At 39.8% G+C, this 17,408-nt stretch overlaps 1 protein-coding gene across 14 annotated transcripts in view; it reads right to left on the bottom strand.

Annotated features, from left to right (window-relative positions):
• CADPS (calcium dependent secretion activator) overlaps positions 1-17,408 on the bottom strand; it is a 495,698-nt gene that overhangs the window by 261,778 nt on the left and 216,512 nt on the right. For all 14 annotated transcript variants that reach the window (XM_037799564.1, XM_037799562.1, XM_037799591.1 and 11 more), the window contains exon 4: positions 8,184-8,264. In XM_037799564.1, coding sequence (XP_037655492.1) covers positions 8,184-8,264 — 81 coding nt within the window. The remainder of the gene's footprint in view (positions 1-8,183; positions 8,265-17,408) is intronic.

A 17,408-nucleotide genomic window follows, 5' to 3' on the forward strand; every position in this document is an offset into this window, starting at 1 on the left:
GCTTATCTGTTCTTCTTGGATTATTGTTCCCCCTTCCTTAATTGCTCTCTACTGCTAGTTCCCCTACATTCTACATTATAAGCCATTTGTTTTACATTTTTCAAAGTTCACATTAGTGGTAGCATATAATATTTCTCTTTTTGTGCCTGGCTTATTTCGCTCAGCATTATGCCTTCAAGGTTCATCCATGTTGTCATATGTTTCACGAGATCGTTCCTTCTTACTGCCGCGTAGTATTCCATCGTGTGTATATACCACATTTTATTTATCCACTCATCTGTTGAAGGACATTTGGGTTGTTTCCATCTCTTGGCAATTGTGAATAATGCTGCTATGAACATTGGCGTGCAGATATCTGTTCGTGTCACTGCTTTCCGATCTTCCGGGTATATACCGAGAAGTGCAATCGCTGGATCGAATGGTAGCTCTATATCTAGTTTTCTAAGGAACCGCCAGACTGACTTTCAGAGTGGCTGAACCATTATACAGTCCCACCAACAATGAATAAGAGTTCCAATTTCTCCACATCCCCTCCAGCATTTGTAGTTTCCTGTTTGTTTAATGGCAGCCATTCTAACCGGTGTTAGATGGTATCTCATTGTGGTCTTAATTTGCATCTCTCTAATAGCTAGTGAAGCTGAACATTTTTTCATGTGTTTCTTGGCCATTTGTATTTCCTCTTCAGAGAACTGTCTTTTCATATCTTTTGCCCATTTTATAATTGGGCTGTCTGTACTATTGTCATTGAGTTGTAGGATTTCTTTGTATATGCAAGATATCAGTCTTTTGTCAGATACATGGTTTGCAAAATTTTTTTCCCATTGAGTTGGCTGCCTCTTTACCTTTTTGAGAAATTCCTTTGAGGTGCAGAAACTTCTAAGCTTGAGGAGTTCCCATTTATCTATTTTCTCTTTTGTTGCTTGTGCTTTGGGTGTAAAGTCTAGGAGGTGGCCTCCTAATACAAGGTCTTGAAGATGTTTTCCTACATTATCTTCTAGGAGTTTTATGGTACTTTCTTTTATATTGAGATCTTTGGTCCATTTTGAGTTAATTTTTGTGTAGGGGGTGAGGTAGGGGTCCTCTTTCATAATTTGGATATGGATATCCAACTCTCCCAGCCCCATTTGTTGAAAAGACCATTATGGCTCAGTTCGGTGACTTTGGGGGCCTTATCAAAGATCAGTCGGCCATAGATCTGAGGGTCTATCTCTGAATTCTCAATTCGATTCCATTGATCTATATGTCTATCTTTGTGCCAGTACCATGCTGTTTTGGCAACTGTGGCTTTATAATAAGCTTCAAAGTCAGGGAGTGTAAGTCCTCCCACTTCGTTTTTCTTTTTTAGAGTGTCTTTAGCAATTCGAGGCATCTTCCCTTTCCAAATAAATTTGATAACTAGCTTTTCCAAGTCTGCAAAGTAGGTTGTTGGAATTTTGATTGGGATTGCATTGAATCTGTAGATGAGTTTGGGTAGAATTGACATCTTAATGACATTTAGCCTTCCTATCCATGAACATGGAATATTTTTCCATCTTTTAAGGTCCCCTTCTATTTCTTTTAGTAGAGTTATGTAGTTTTCTTTGTATAGGTCTTTTACATCTTTGGTTAAGTTGATTCCTAGGTACTTGATTTTTTTAGTTGCTATTGAAAATGGTATCTTTTTCTTGAGTGTCTCTTCAGTTTGTTCATTTCTAGCATATAGAAACATTACTGACTTATGTGCATTAATCTTGTATCCCGCTACTTTGCTAAATTTGTTTATTAGCTCTAGTAGGTGTATCGTTGATTTCTCAGGGTTTTCTAGATATAAGATCATATCATCTGCAAACAATGACAGTTTTACTTCTTTTTTTCCAATTTGGATGCCTTTTATTTCTTTGTCTTGCCGGATTGCCCTGGCTAGCACTTCTAGCACAATGTTGAATAACAGTGGTGACAGCGGGCATCCTTGTCTTGTTCCTGATCTTAGAGGGAAGGCTTTCAGTCTCTCACCATTGAGTACTATGCTGGCTGTGGGTTTTTCATATATGCTCTTTATCATGTTGAGGAAGTTTCCTTCAATTCCTACCTTTTGAAGTGTTTTTATCAAAAAGGGATGTTGGATTTTGTCAAATGCTTTTTCAGCATCTATTGAGATGATCAATTGATTTTTCCCTTTCGAGTTTTTAATGTGTTGTAATACATTGATTGTTTTTCTTATGTTGAACCATCCTTGCATGCCTGGAATGAACCCCACTTGGTCATGGTGTATGATTTTTTTAATGTGTCTTTGGATTCGATTTGCAAGTATTTTGTTGAGGATTTTTGCATCTATATTCATTAGGGAGATTGGCCGGTAGTTTTCCTTTTTTGTAGCATCTTTGCCTGGTTTTGGTATTAGATTGATGTTAGCTTCATAAAATGAGTTAGGTAGTGTTCCATTTTTTTCAATGTTTTGAAAGAGTTTGAGTAAGATTGGTGTCAGTTCTTTCTGGAAAGTTTGGTAGAATTCCCCTGTGAAGCCATCTGGCCCTGGGCATTTATTTGTGGGAAGATTTTTGATGACTGATTGGATCTCTTTGCTTGTGATGGGTTGGTTGAGGTCTTCTATTTCTTCTCTGGTCAGTCTAGGTTGTTCATATGTTTCCAGGAAATTGTCCATTTCTTCTACATTATCCAGTTTGTTGCCATACAGTTGTTCATAATATCCTCTTATAATTTTTTTAATTTCTTCAGGATCTGCAGTTATGTCAACTTTTTCATTCATTATTTTGTTTATATGGGTCTTCTCTCTTTTTGATTTTGTCAGTGTAGCTAGGGGCTTGTCAATCTTGTTGATCTTCTCAAAGAACCAACTTTTGGTGATATTTATCCTCTCTATTGTTTTTTTGTTCTCTATGTCATTTATTTCTGCTTTAATCCTTGTTATTTCTTTTCTTGTACTTGGTTTAGGATTGGTTTGCTGTTCATTTTCTAGCTTCTTCAGTTGATCCATTAGTTCTTTGATTTTGGCTCTTTCTTCCTTTTTAATATATGCGTTTAGTGCTATAAATTTCCCCCTTAGCACTGCTTTTGCTGCATCCCATAGGTTTTGGTATGTTGTGTTCTCATTTTCATTCGTCTGTATATATTTAGCAATTTCTCTTGCTATTTCTTCTTTAACCCACTGATTGTTTAGGAGTGTGTTGTTTAACCTCCAGGTATTTGTGAATTTTCTAAGTCTCTGATGGTTATTGACTTCTAATTGTATTCCATTGTGGTCAGAGAATGTGCTTTGAATAATTTCAATCTTTTTAAATTTATTGAGGCTTGTTTTATGTCCCAGCATATGATCTATTCTGGAGAAAGTTCCGTGAGCACTAGAAAAGTATGTGTATCCTGGTGATTTGGGATGTAATGTCCTGTAGATGTCTGTTAAATCTAATTCATTTATCAGATTGTTTAGGTTTTCAATTTCCTTATTGGTCTTCTGTCTGGTTGATCTATCTATAGGAGAGAGTGATGTGTTGAGGTCTCCCACAATTATTGTGGAAACATCAATTGCTTCCTTTAGTTTTGCCAGTGTTTCTCTCATGTATTTTGTGGCACCTTGATTGGGTGCATAGACATTTATGATTGTTATTTCTTCTTGCTGAATTGCCCCTTTTATTAGTATGTAGTGGCCTTCTTTGTCTCTCAAAACATCCCTGCATTTGAAGTCTATTTTATCTGAGATTAATATTGCTACACCTGCTTTCTTTTGGCTGTAGCTTGCATGAAATATTTTTTTCCATCCTTTCACTTTCAGTTTCTTTGTGTCCCTGTGTCTAAGATGAGTCTCTTGTATGCAACATATTGATGGTTCATTTTTTTTGATCCATTCTGCAAATCTATATCTTTTAATTGGGGAGTTTAATTCATTTACATTCAACGTTAAAACCGTGAAGGCAGTTCTTGAATAGGCCATCTTATCCTTTGGTTTATGTTTGCCATATTTTTCCCTCTCTCTATTAATATCCTTTATTGTACCCATACCGAATCTCTTTAGTACTGAACCTTTCTCCAAGTCTCTCTGTCCTGTCTTTGTTTCTCTGTCTGTAGGGCTCCCTTTAGTATCTCCAGTAGGGCAGGTCTCTTGTTAGCAAATTCTCTCAGCATTTCTTTGTCTGTGAAAAATTTAAGCTCTCCCTCAAATTTGAAGGAGAGCTTTGCTGGATAAAGTATTCTTGGCTGGAAATTCCTCTCACTCAGAATTTTAAATATATTGTGCCACTGCCTTCTTGCCTCCATGGTGGCTGCTGAGTAGTCACTGCTTAGTCTTATGCTGTTTCCTTTGTATGTGGTGAATTGCTTTTCTCTTGCTGCTTTCAGAACTTGCTCCTTCTCTTCTATGTTTGACAGTGTGATCAGTATATGTCTCGGAGTGGGTTTTTTTGGATTTATTCTATTTGGAGTTCGCTGAGCATTTATGATTTGTGTATTTATGTTGTTTAGAAGATTTGGGAAGTTTTCCCCAACAATTTCTTTGAATACTCTTCCTAGACCTTTACCCTTTTCTTCCCCTTCTGGGACACCAATGAGTCTTATATTCGGACGTTTCATATTATCTATCATATCCCTGAGGTCCATTTCGAGTTTTTCAATTTTTTTCCCCATTCTTTCTTTTATGCTTTCATTTTCCATTCTGTCATCTTCCAGGTCACTGATTCGTTGTTCAACTTCCTCTAGTCTTGTACTATGAGTGTCCAGAATCTTTTTAATTTGGTCAACAGTTTCTTTAATTTCCATAAGATCATCCATTTTTTTATTTAGTCTTGCAATGTCTTCTTTATGCTCTTCTAGGGTCTTCTTGATTTCCTTCATATCCCGTACTATGGTCTCATTGTTCATCTTTAGTTCTTTGAGTAGCTGCTCTAGGTGCTGTGTCTCTTCTGGTCTTTTGATTTGGGTGCTTGGGCTTGGGTTATCCATATTGTCTGTTTTTTTCATATGCTTTATAATTTTCTGTTGTTTTTGGCCTCGTGGCATTTGCTGAACTTGATAGGGTTCTTTTAGGGTTTGTAGACCTATTGAAGTCCTTATCTCTAATTTATCAGATCTACAGCTTCGTGGAGTACACTTTCTCTAACTAACCAGCAGGTGGCGTCCACGAGCCACCTGTTCTCCACAAGCCAGTTCTCCCCTGCTTAGCCTTTTTGGTGAGTGGGGGAGTGAGTCTTGTGGGGCCCAGTTGGTGTACCAAGCTTGCGTGTGTAGTTGGTGTTGCCTGCCCTGTATGTGGGGCGTGTTTCTGGGCAGTCGGGGAGGGGGGGTGGCCCTAACAATCAAATCTCCCTGGTGATCCTAGAGTTTTAACGCTACTGCAATAGTCTAATCCTTCAGTTCAGTCCTGCCACAGTTTGTCTCTGCCACTGACCCACAAGTCTTTGGTATTGGTGTATGGCTCCTGAGACTTGCAAGTGGGCCCCTCTTCCAGGCTGTGCACCCCGGGTCCTCTGTTGAGGGATGACTGTGCTATGTCACAGGTGAGTGCCGTCCCCCCAGGGCAGTTCTGGGCTGCTGGGCTGTGTAGGGAGGCTCCCAGTCTGCTGAAATGATGGCTGAATGGGGCTTTGTTAATTCACACTGCTCCACCTTCCCAGCTCTGGGACATTCAGCTGAGGTTGCAGGGAAGGCTAATGTCCACGCCCAGTTTTGTGGTGTGTGCCTGTTATTTGAAGCACTTCCGTCGCACTGGGTTGTCTGGGGCAGCTCTGGGCTATGGGGCTGGTGATGGGCAGAAGTGTTTCCTGTCCACCAGGATGGTGGCTGTGAGCGGACACCCCCCTTTTCTTGGGAAGTTGTGTTGTTTAGTGAATTTTCTCAGCCACTGGATTATTGCCTTTTGTCTCAGAGCTCTCTTAGTTCTGCTCTTGACTTGACGTGCCCAAATTGCAATTCTTTGAAGCTTTCTGTATTGGGCTTCTTAGAGTAATTGTTTTAGAAAAAGAAAAAAGGATTTAAAAAACAAAAAACAAAAAACAACAACAACAACAACAACAAAAAAACGGCCCTCCTGAGAGATCTAATGGGTTATTGAAATGCTAATAGACAAAGCAACCAGGGCCATTAAGGAAAGGTCCACAGGGCAGAGAGATCAGCTTTGCTTCGGGATTTGCATATGCACCTCAAAGCCTGAGCTCCGCCCTTCCCCTTTCTGTGTTCACCAGAACTCCAAAAATCCTCTGCTTTTATTTTGGAGTTTTTCGTGTTGTTTTTTTTCTATGCCTGTCTCCTCTCTGCTGGGCTGGCTGCTCTCAGAGTCTCTGGTGTCTGGTCTCAGTCTATCTATGGTTGGAGTTTGAATCAGTAGAATGAGTTTCCGATAAGAGCAGCCACTGCAGTTCTCCCTTCTCCTTCCCGGAGCTGACAGCCCCTCCTCCCCCGGGACTGAGCCTGGCAGGGAGGGGCGCGGGTCCCCTGGCCGCAAAAACTTACAGATTTCGCTGATCTCAGCAGTTCCACGTTTTCATGAGTGTTGTATGAAGTATGCCCAAAGACAGATTGCTCTGTGGTGTCCAGTCCACGCAGTTCCTGGCTTTTTACCTACTTTCCTGGAGGAGTAACTAAAACTTACAGCTCACCAGTCTGCCATCTTGCCCCGCCTCCCGAACATTCCCTATCCGTATTTAAAATTATGAGACCTTGTTCACCACAGATTTTTTGCATTAATTTTGATTTATAACAACAGTGCATTAAAATATTATTTATCATAATTACTGAGTTTTTTGAGATCCCCTTAAATTTTTTACCTGAGGTGAGTGCTTTACCCTAGTCTGAGCCCTGATACTTTGAGACCTGAGGTGAGGAGCCGGTGCAGCCCCATCAACCAGCAGCTACCATGCTTATCTGGCATCTCTCCATCTTTAAAACAAGAACGATTAATTGGAATTTCCTCATAGGACTGTTGGAAGGATTGAATGAGATGGAACATGTAAAGCATTTAGCATGTTTGAAACTGAGTCAGCACTCAATAAATACTAGGAGCACTACTACTATCAATAATAACACAAACAGCAACAATAACAACAATGGGAGATAACAGTTATAGTCATCTGACAATAAGGCATCATCCCAGGCCTGGAGGAATCATATCTCCTGGGAGACTCAGACACATAAACAAATAATCAACATTCAATCACTTCCTACAATAAGTTCTCTGTGGGGCATGATGAGAGCACAAAGGTGGGAAGGACCAACTGCTAACCTCTTACAGAAAGTGTTTTAAGTTAGGTATTAAAGGCTGAGTAGGAGCGTTTGCTAAGTGGAGGAGAGAGGAAAAGTTCATTATAGATTGAGAGACCAGCAGATACAAAGACACAGAGACTAGAAAGGGCCTGGGATATTCAGAGGGAGACATTCTCTGTAGTCAGACTGGGGAGCACTGGTGGGAAAGCTGGCGGAGGGGAGGCTAAAAAGGAAGGATACAGTTTTCTGACTCAGAGCCTTGACTATCACTCTAAAGGGGTTATATTTTGTTCTGGGGGCCATAGGAGAATCCACTGAAGGTTTTTGAGCCTTGGTATTGAGATGTTCATATATGCCTTCCAGCACGGCAACAGTGTGAAGGATGGAAAGGAGAGCAGGAGAGAATGGTGACAGGGATAACCGTCAGGAGGCTACACCAAGATCCAGGAAAGGAGGGCCTGAATCAAAGCACCAGTAGTGATGCTGGAGAGCAATGAACATATTCGACCCACATTTAGGAGGCAGGGTGTCTGATTAAGTGTGGAGTGCCATGAGGAGGAAGAAGAAACTGGAGAATGACTAGGCGGTTTCATTCACTGTAGCAGGAGAGAGAATACATGAGAGGTGTATATGTAGATAAGAGAGTAGGTGGTGGGAAGGGGAAGAAAAGCAGACAGATTTTGAACACATTCAACTTGAAATGTCAGGGAAATGTCTAAGGGGAGATCTTCAACAGAGAGTTGAAAATATGAGTCTGGAATTCAGAAGGGAGGTTGACACTGGAGTTTGAGTGTTGATGGGAACACAGAAAATGCCTGTAGGAGCTTTGGAAGAGCTTATGGAAAGAAGAGGGCTGACGGCCCAGTCAGGGTGATTGTCCTCATCTTCCCTCCTCTCTGCTTCTCAAATTTAACTTTAGAAGGCCGTTAATAATCACCGTACCTCTTGTGTGGGATTTTTGTCCAGTCCCCCTGCAAATGTTCCCCAAATATCCTTACCCTGGCAATTTGGTCTGCCATCTGGAGACGTCCATCCAGCTCCCTTCTGATCTGGGCTGCTTGCTCATCTGGATTATCCAGCTGCACAAAAGAACAAACATGAGGGCTTTCAGTATGGGTCAAAACAAACAAACCAATAAACTCATGGCCTTCCGTTTTATACCTCCTGTCTCCATAGACATATTTCACTTCTACCTTCCCTAAAAGTTAAGATGTTGTAAAACAATCTCAAATGAAATCCCAAATAAAATTCTTCTAGGCACAGTGTGGTGTAGTAGGCAAAGAAAGTCATTTGAGCAACAACAACGGTAGATTAGCACCTCCACCAGAACATCTATTAAACAGGCAGGAACTATCTGAATCATCTATTTTGAAACTCCCGAGTCTAGTAGAACATCATGCAGCATCCAAGAAAGAGTGGGAGGAGGAATATGGTAAATCACAGGAAATACTAGTGAACTGCACTCCAGGCAGCAGCTTCTATCACCCATCCCTCGGCATTACAGCAGTGAGGTACTCAACTCCAGCCCTGGTGCAGCTTGCTGGTTTCAGGGTGGGATATAAAGACCCAAGTCCCCAAGGTCCAGGTGGGGGGGAGGTCTTGTCCAACAGCTGATAACTATTTTTTTTTTTTAAATTCAGTTTTATTGGGATATATTCACATACCATACAATCATCCATGGTGTACAATCAACTGTTCACAGTACGATCATATAGTTATGCATTCATCACCCCAATCTGTTTTTGGACATTTTCCTTATACCAGAAAGAATCAGAATAAGAATAAAAAATAAAAACATAAAAAGAATACCCAAATCACTCCCCCCATCCCACCCTATTTTTCATTTAGTTTTTGTCCTCATTTTTCTACTCATCCATCCATACACTGGATAAAGGGAGTGTGATCCACAGGGTTTTCACAATCACACTGTCACCCCTTGTAATCTATACTGTTATACTATCATCTTCAAGAGTGATGACTACTTTTGATTAGCTATGTCAGATCGCTGAGGGGCCCAGCTCTGAGATGGCCATTTTTCAAACCTGCCCTGGACAAAAGCAGGACAGGAGATTTAAAGACAGTACCTTCCTTGAAACTATGGAAAACAGTTAAAGGGCTGCATTTACAAGGCAAGTGCTGAACAAAGTAAATACATCTTCAAAGAGCCATAGGAGAAGCTCCTGGCACCCTTGCTGGCCTGTCCGTCAGTCCCCTCCCCAGGGCAGTGTGGAGCCAGCTGGCACTCCCTTGTTCTGCTCAGAAAGACTGGCCTGGAAAACTGCTCTCCTGCTTTCTTCTCCCAGAATTTATCCTCCAAGAAAATGAAGCTTGCGACAGGGAAAGCAGGGTAAGAAACAATTGAGTCAGGTGGCCTGGGGCAAAGGCTTACCAGCTTTAAGTCCTGTGTTGGAGCACCCAGGAGAGGGAAAAGCTCTGTCTCCCAGGGAATAGAGGGGGCACTCAAATTCCCATAAACAGGGGAACTCCTAAGGCCACTAGCAAGCACAAACCCAAGACAAAACACAAACCCCAAAAAGACAGGTAGGACCTGGCACTTGGCATCTGCCTTGGGCTGACCTTCTTAACAGGGAGGCTGAACCCTGAAGGAGAGCACCAACCAATGCAAAACCAGTTTTCAAAGACTGTGAAAGACAGTTCTTCTGCATTGGTTTATTTGGTTGTTAGCTTCTCACACACAAGAAAATCCCTGTCATATCCCTAGCTGGATACAATCTCAAGAAACAGACAGCTCAGGGACTAAATCCCAGAGTTATCATTGTAAAATATTAGAATGTACAGTGTTCAAACAAGATTACAAGACAAAAACACAGGAAATGATGACCCATCAAAAGGAAGAAGGTGAAAATCCAGAAAACATCAACAAAGAAGAACAGACCGTGGACATACTGGACAAAGACTGCAAAAAAATGATCTTCATTGTGCTCAAGGAGATGAAGGAAAATACAGAAAAAGAACTAAAGGATATCAGGAAAACAATGAATGAACAATATGCGAGTGTCAGTAAAGAGAGAGACATTTTAAAAAGGAACCAAACAGAACTACTGGAGTTGAAGACCACAATAATTAAAATTAAAAATTCCCAGGAGGGTTTCAACGGCAGATTGGAGTTGGCAGAAAAATGAATCAGTGAACTTGAAGACAAGACAATTGAAATGAGTCAGGCTGAGGAGAAGAAAACAGAACTATTAAAAGTGAAAATAGTTTGAGAGACCTGTGGGACACCATCAAGCGGACCAATATATGCATTATGGGAGTCCAAGAAGAAGAAGAAAGAGAGGAACGGGCAGAAGGAATATTCGAAGAAATAATGTCAGAAAAGTTCCTAAACTTAGCAAAAAAAAAAAAAAAAAAAAAAAAAAATATATATATATATATATATATATATATATGCACATCTAAGAATCTCAGAGAATACCAAACACAATAAAGTAGAAGAATAAGGATAAACTTGAAGAATAATATGCCCAAACACATATTGATCACATTGATGAATGCAAAGGAGAAAGAGAGACTTCTGAAAGCTGCAAGAGAAAAGCAATGCATTGTATACAATTAGATTAAGTTCTGCCTTCTCATCAGAAACCATGGGGTCAAGGAGATAGTGGATTGAAATACTTAAAGTGCTGAGAGAAAAAATAACCAAGATTAAGACATTCCTATATGAATAAATGCTGAAAGAGTTCATTACCACCGGATGTGCCCTGCAAGCAATGCTAAAGGGAGTTCTTCAGACTGAAAGGGAAGGACACTGGATAGTGGATCAAAGTGGCATAAGGAAATAAGACCTCCAGTAAAGGTAAAGGTAACCATTTGTGTAATTATAAATGCCAGTACTACTGCATTGTAGTTTTTTTGGTATGTAACTTCACTACTTACTTCTGACAGGTGCTAAAATGCAAATGCATAAAAATGATAAATCTATGGTCTTGGACATACAATGTACAGAGATACATTTGGTAGTAAGTACAAAAAAAGGTGGCAGGATGGATGGGTATAGGAACATTGTATGTATACGCTCTAGAAGTTAAGTTGGTATCAAATAAAAAATGATTGTTATATATTTAGGATGTTGACTACATGTTATATATTTCAGATGTAGACAAAAAGAAAATTTATGAAAAATATATCCAGAAAGAAATGAGAAGAGAATCAAGATGGAACAGTACAAAAAATCAAATAAACATGAAAGTAGGCATTAATGGAAGAACTGAGAGTCAAAAAGTTATAAGACTTGCAAAGACTAAATACCAAAATGACATAAAGTCCTGCATAATTATTATGGATGTTAAATGTGTAAACGGTTTAAACTCTCCAGTCAAAAGGCAGAGATTGGCAGGATGGATACAAATGCATGACCTAACTACATGCTGTTTACAAGAGATTCACCTTAAAGTCAAAGACATAAGCAGGTTGAAAGTGAAAGGATAGAAAAAAGTATACCATGCAAGTAGTAACCAAGAGAGAGTTAATATCAGATAAAATAGACTTTAAACCAAAAACTGTTACAGGGGACAAAGAAGGGCATTATATACTGATAAAGGCATCAATTCAACAAGAAAATATAACAATTATAAATATATATGAACCTTACAGCTGAGCGGCAAAATATATGAAGTAAATATTGACAGATCTGGAGGGAGAAATAGACAGTTCTACATTAATAGCAGGAGACTCTAATACACCACTTTAATAATGGATAGAACATCTAGGCAAAAGATCAATAAGGAAATAGAATACTTGAATGAGCCTCTATACCAAGTAGGCCTAACAGACATATATAGAACACCTCACCCAACGGCAGCAGAATACACATTCTTCTCTAGTGCACACGGATCATTCTCCAGGATAAACCATATGTTAAGTCACAGAACAAGTCTCAATGAATTAAAAAATATTGATCTATTAGGGATATGCAAATCCATACCCAATGAGATACCATTTCACACTCAGTAGAATGGCTACTATTAAAAAAATGGAAAATTGCAAGTGTTGGAGAGGATGTGGAAATACAGGAACACTCATTCATATTTGGCGGGAATGTAAAATGGTGCAGCTGCTGTGGAAGACAGTTTGGCACTTCCTCAGAAAGCTAAGTATGGAATTACCATATGATCCAGTAATCCCTCTACTTGGTATATACCCATAACAATTGAAAGCAAGCACTCAAACAGATATTTGCATACTGATGTTCATAGTGGTATTAGTCACAATTGGCAAAAGATGGAAGTAACCCAAGTATCCATCGACCAATGAATGGATAAATAAAAGGCATATACATAAAATGGAATATTATTCAGCTGAAAAAGGAATGATGTTCTGAAACATGCAACTATATGGATGAACCTTGCAGATGCCATGTTGAGTGAAATAAGCCAGACACAAAAGGGAAAATGTTTATGATCTCACTGATACGAAATAAATAGAATAAGCAAATTCAAAAAGTCAGAAACTGGCATATATGTTAACAGGGGCCAAGATGGGGTCAGGAATGGGGAGTTAATGCTTAAAATGTACAGAATCTCTATTTGGGTTGATTGTAGTGTTTTGGTAACAGATGGTGATGATGGTAGCACAACACTGTGAATGTAATTAACAGTACTGAATTATATATTTGAATGTGATTAAAAGGGGAAATTTTAGGTTGTATATACTTCTAGAATAAAAATTTTAAAAATATACATAGGACCGTACAACACAAAAAGTAACCCCTCCTGTAAACAATGGACTATAGTAAATAGGACAATTAGAAAAATGTTCTTTTGTGTATTTTAACAAATGTACCACACTAATGCAAGGTGTTAAAAACAGGGTGGTATTTGGGGACTCTGTATTTTATGCATGATTTTTCTGTAAACATACAACTTCTCTAAAAGAAATTTAAAATAAATAAATTAAAAAGAAAGACATTTCAATGAACTTGTACAAAAATCAGCAATCTCCTCTGAACTACTAGGCAGCAGTGTTCTAATAAGGGCCCAACGCAATGCCTCTGTTTTGACCCTATGGAGAAAGTGCTTGCATGGCAGGCATACAAGGAAGGAGATGGCAATATAATTATTAGAAAGGTATGAAGCAGATGCAGTGTATATCCATAGTGCATACATGGCACAGAGCCTACTTTTCTCCCATCCCTGGATTGTGGAAGACATTATTAACCAGTCATTGTATTCCTTCTCATTAATCTTCTCAGCCATCACTCAAGATAACCACTATCACTCACCTGGCATGAGTACCTAAGCTGAAATCTATCCTTGTCCTCCCTGATGTTAGAGCTATTGAGAAACAATCGTCAGAACACCCAAGCATAAATCCCTGGACGATTCCCTAAATTCTCTGGTTTCAGTTTTCCCATCTTCAGAATGAAGCGCTTGATTATGTAATCTCCATCCCTTTCATATCTAACTTTCTATGAATCTATAAATAGGGATTGGCAAATGCTTTCTGTAAAAGGCCACATAATAAATGTCTTAGGCCTTGTGGGCCATAACATCTCTGTTGGAACAACTTAACTCTTCCACTGTAGTGTGAAAATAGTTATAAGCAATATGTAAATGAATGAGTGTGGCTGTGTCCCAAAAAAGCTTTACAAGTGGTAGGCTGTAGTTTTCCTACCCAGGCTCTATGAATTGAAGCTCTCTTTTCCAAGCAAGACTAGCATTATCCTTCAAACTATAATTGAGTCTGCTTTTTCAGTAATTTATGATTTATTTTGTTCACAGAAAAGTTTAATAAGTAGGAAACTATAGAATTCAAATATGGGCTTTATCCCTCTTTTTATTACATATTAACTCATAACAAAAATGTAGCTCTAAGAAATAGGTGAGTTTTCTAAGTCCCTTTCTCCTAAATACCATTTTTGGTTCAGATATTTGAACATGCCACTAAACTCAGCTTCTTGCTTAAAAAAAAACGTATCTCACCTATGCTATGAAATGGTATACAAAATAAATTGTTCCTAATACAATGTTGTGATGGTTAGGTTCATGTGTCAACTTGGCCAGGTAATGGTACCCAGGTGTCTGGTCAAGCAATCACTGGCCTAACCATTGCCGTGAGGATATTTGTGGCTGGTTAATAACCAGAAGTCTGTTTATTAAATCATCAGTCAGTTGACTGCACCTGTGACTGATCACATCAATGAAGGGCGTGTCTTCCGCAAAGGGAGAATTCAGTCAGCTGGATTTATTCCAATCAGTTGAAGACTTAAGGGGAGAAAGACAGAGAACATTCCCTTCTTCTTCAGCTAGCCAGGGTCTCCTGAGTTGTTCATCTAACACCTTCATTGGAGTTACCAGTTCGCTGCCTACCCTATGGAATTTGGACTCATGCACCCCCACAGTTGCATGAGACACTTTTATACAATCTTATATTTACAGATATCTCTTGTTGGTTCTGTTTCCCTAGAGAACCTTAATACAGCTGTAAACAATAATATTAGAGAATTCATGGTCATACTTCTGAAGCATCATGATTAGTCTACTTTGGTTTATGTTTTACAAAACATAAAAACACATCTGGTTTTATGCTGCATATTTTATCACCCTGTCCATTTCAGGAGTCACCACTGGTTTATCTACTCTTTCAACAATTTTGGAGAGCAGGACTACTTCCTAGATTATGAAGAATGGATTGCAATATTTGGCCATCTATTCTAAGGCAACATTTCCCAAGGGTGCTTTGCTGAACAACAGTCATACTAGATGCTCCAGAAGAAAGGGGACCAGTGTCAGATAACCTTGGGAACTGCAGTGCTGAAATATACAAAGTCTCTAAGCAGTGCTACCATAGGAAATCTGTTAAACCATGTCTAACTCAACTTTCTTTTAGCTTAAATTTAAGATGTTTATTTTTCATATAGTGCTCACACAACACCACTTGGAAAATCTGTTTTGAAGTGTAAAGAGAACACCTCAAAAGCAATCACACTGCTAATCAGTGGTCCATCCTGAGCACCACTGGCTGGTAGGCCCACAGGGGAAACACGGTCTCCTCAGTGTTGTTTTTAAACTCCAACGAGCAGCTATTCTTCTATTCCCCTGGAAGCCCAAGATTTCTTGAGATCCAGGTGCAAACCCATTGGGAATACTCAGAGACGTTTGTTCAAATACATATGCAAATCAAACATCTGACTACTTCACTGAGAAGCAGCAAAATAACTTGGTTGGGGGCTCTGTCAGAAGAACTGATAGAAGATATGGGAACTCTATCAGAAGATATGGTGCCCACACAGGTCAAAATTGAAGAGGGAAAAACACATCCTACCTAGACCATCCCCATTAGTAAGTCTCACAGAAGTATCGAAGTTCTCCCACTGGAGTGATAGAATGCAACCAGAAACAACAGGGCATGTTGGCAATGGAGACTAGGAGGTAAAGTCTACAGTCAACTTCAATCATTAATTCATTAATTCATTTATTTATTCATTCATTCAGAAAATGTTTATGGGCTGTGTTCTATATGTCAAGACACTGGGATGCAAAAAGGAACAAGACAGAACTAGCCCCTATCTCTTGGAGCTTTCAAGAACAGGTATGGTTATCTGAACAATTAGTGTACAAAGGGAAGGGAGTTAGCATTTATTGATGCGTGTTTCAAGCACAAGTACCCGCTAACCTTTATTACAGCCTTTTCTAAAGGGTCCCAAGAAATAGACGTGAATGGGTGTTTCCCCAAGAAACAGGGTTCTGGGGTCAGAAAATGCTGCCGCCTCTTGAAAATTCTCAATGCATATTAGCATAATCAAGACTCCAAGAACTTCTAAGACAAATAAGCCTGTTTAACTGCATTTAACTTTGTCTTTTACACAATTATCCTACAGAAAACATTTCACAGAGAAGTTAGAGAAATTCCATATATAAAACAACTTTGTGAGGTAGGTACCCCTATTATCCCCATTTTACAGTTGAGGAAATGGACTCTCCTAAACTGAGTTCAGGAATGTGCCCCAAGTCCCAGATCTGGCAAAGTGGCACAGACTATTTGAAACCAAGTCAGTCCTGCCTCAAACTGGAGCACTTTTGCCCTGCTTTATGTTGGCTTCCATGTTAAGTGCCTTTTTGTTTTGTTTTCTAATTGGTTCTGCCAATTAGCCAACTTGCACCCTCACTTTGTTCCTTGTAGACATGGGTCAATTTGACACAGAACCACTGTTGGAGGACAGGAAAATGTCACAACCATCTAGCACCTGGCCTTACTGACTGATATCTCCTGGAGAAGCTGTAGCAATGCCAGGTCTCTCCCTAAGAAATGATAGTAATGGGCATGCCTTTATCCTGGCTTTTCCACTTAGCTGTGTGACCTTGGGCAAGTTACTTAACCTCTCTGTGCTACAGACCTCTTCATCTGAATAATCAGGATAATAAGCCTACCTAAAGTTGTCTTGAGAATTAACTGAGATAATGGATATAAAATGCTCAGTACAGAGCTTGGCATGTGTCAAACCCTCAGGAAATGGTGGTTGCTGTTATTTGTGCTGTTGGAGTAGCCCATGTTGGCTGCATTTCTGGGCATTAAAAGTCCAGACAAGAAGCCCCAGATAGGACAGTGTCCCTCCCCAGCATGGATGTGCAGACATGGTCTGACAGCCCAGGCAGCGGAGGGGATGGTGACTGGGGGCTCCTATCTCTTGACATACGATCAGCAGCTCCCACTTTCTCAGCTTCTCTTACTTTCTCTGGGGGCTTCTAGCAGCTCCTACTTTCCCTGGGGCAAGTCCTTTCCCTGTTGTTAGACTTTAATTAGCAGGAGTGACCCGAAGGTGAACACTGCCTCTTGACAGCTAATGATCAGAATGGAGGATGACAAGGAAACTGCAACCTATATTCCTAAAATAGCCTGGCATGAAAGAGAAGGCCATCTTCAACTGAGGAGCTTGACACCCCCACTGTATGAAATCCAAAAGTATAAAGAGAACTCAAGTAATTACTTTTCAAGTGCTGGAAAGGGAAAGCCAGAGAGTGAGCTTCCATGGAAACAAGGTTCTGTTTACCATCTTGGTCTTTTCCACTCAAGAAAGGCAAGAGCGGCTGGAGAACTGACTGAGGGTAAACTTTTTGCTTCAACAGCTCATTAGAGTTCAAAAATATACATGTGTCTGAAGGCTTTTTACCTAATTAGACAAATAATCCTCATTTTAGTGGAGGTCAAGCAGAGGCAGTGTGGTTGTTTCGACTTGTCAGTCAAACAAAGGGGAATATTTCCTT

The sequence above is a fragment of the Choloepus didactylus genome, chromosome 1 (genome assembly GCF_015220235.1).
Source record: "Choloepus didactylus isolate mChoDid1 chromosome 1, mChoDid1.pri, whole genome shotgun sequence".
NCBI classification, from domain to species: domain Eukaryota; kingdom Metazoa; phylum Chordata; class Mammalia; order Pilosa; family Megalonychidae; genus Choloepus; species Choloepus didactylus.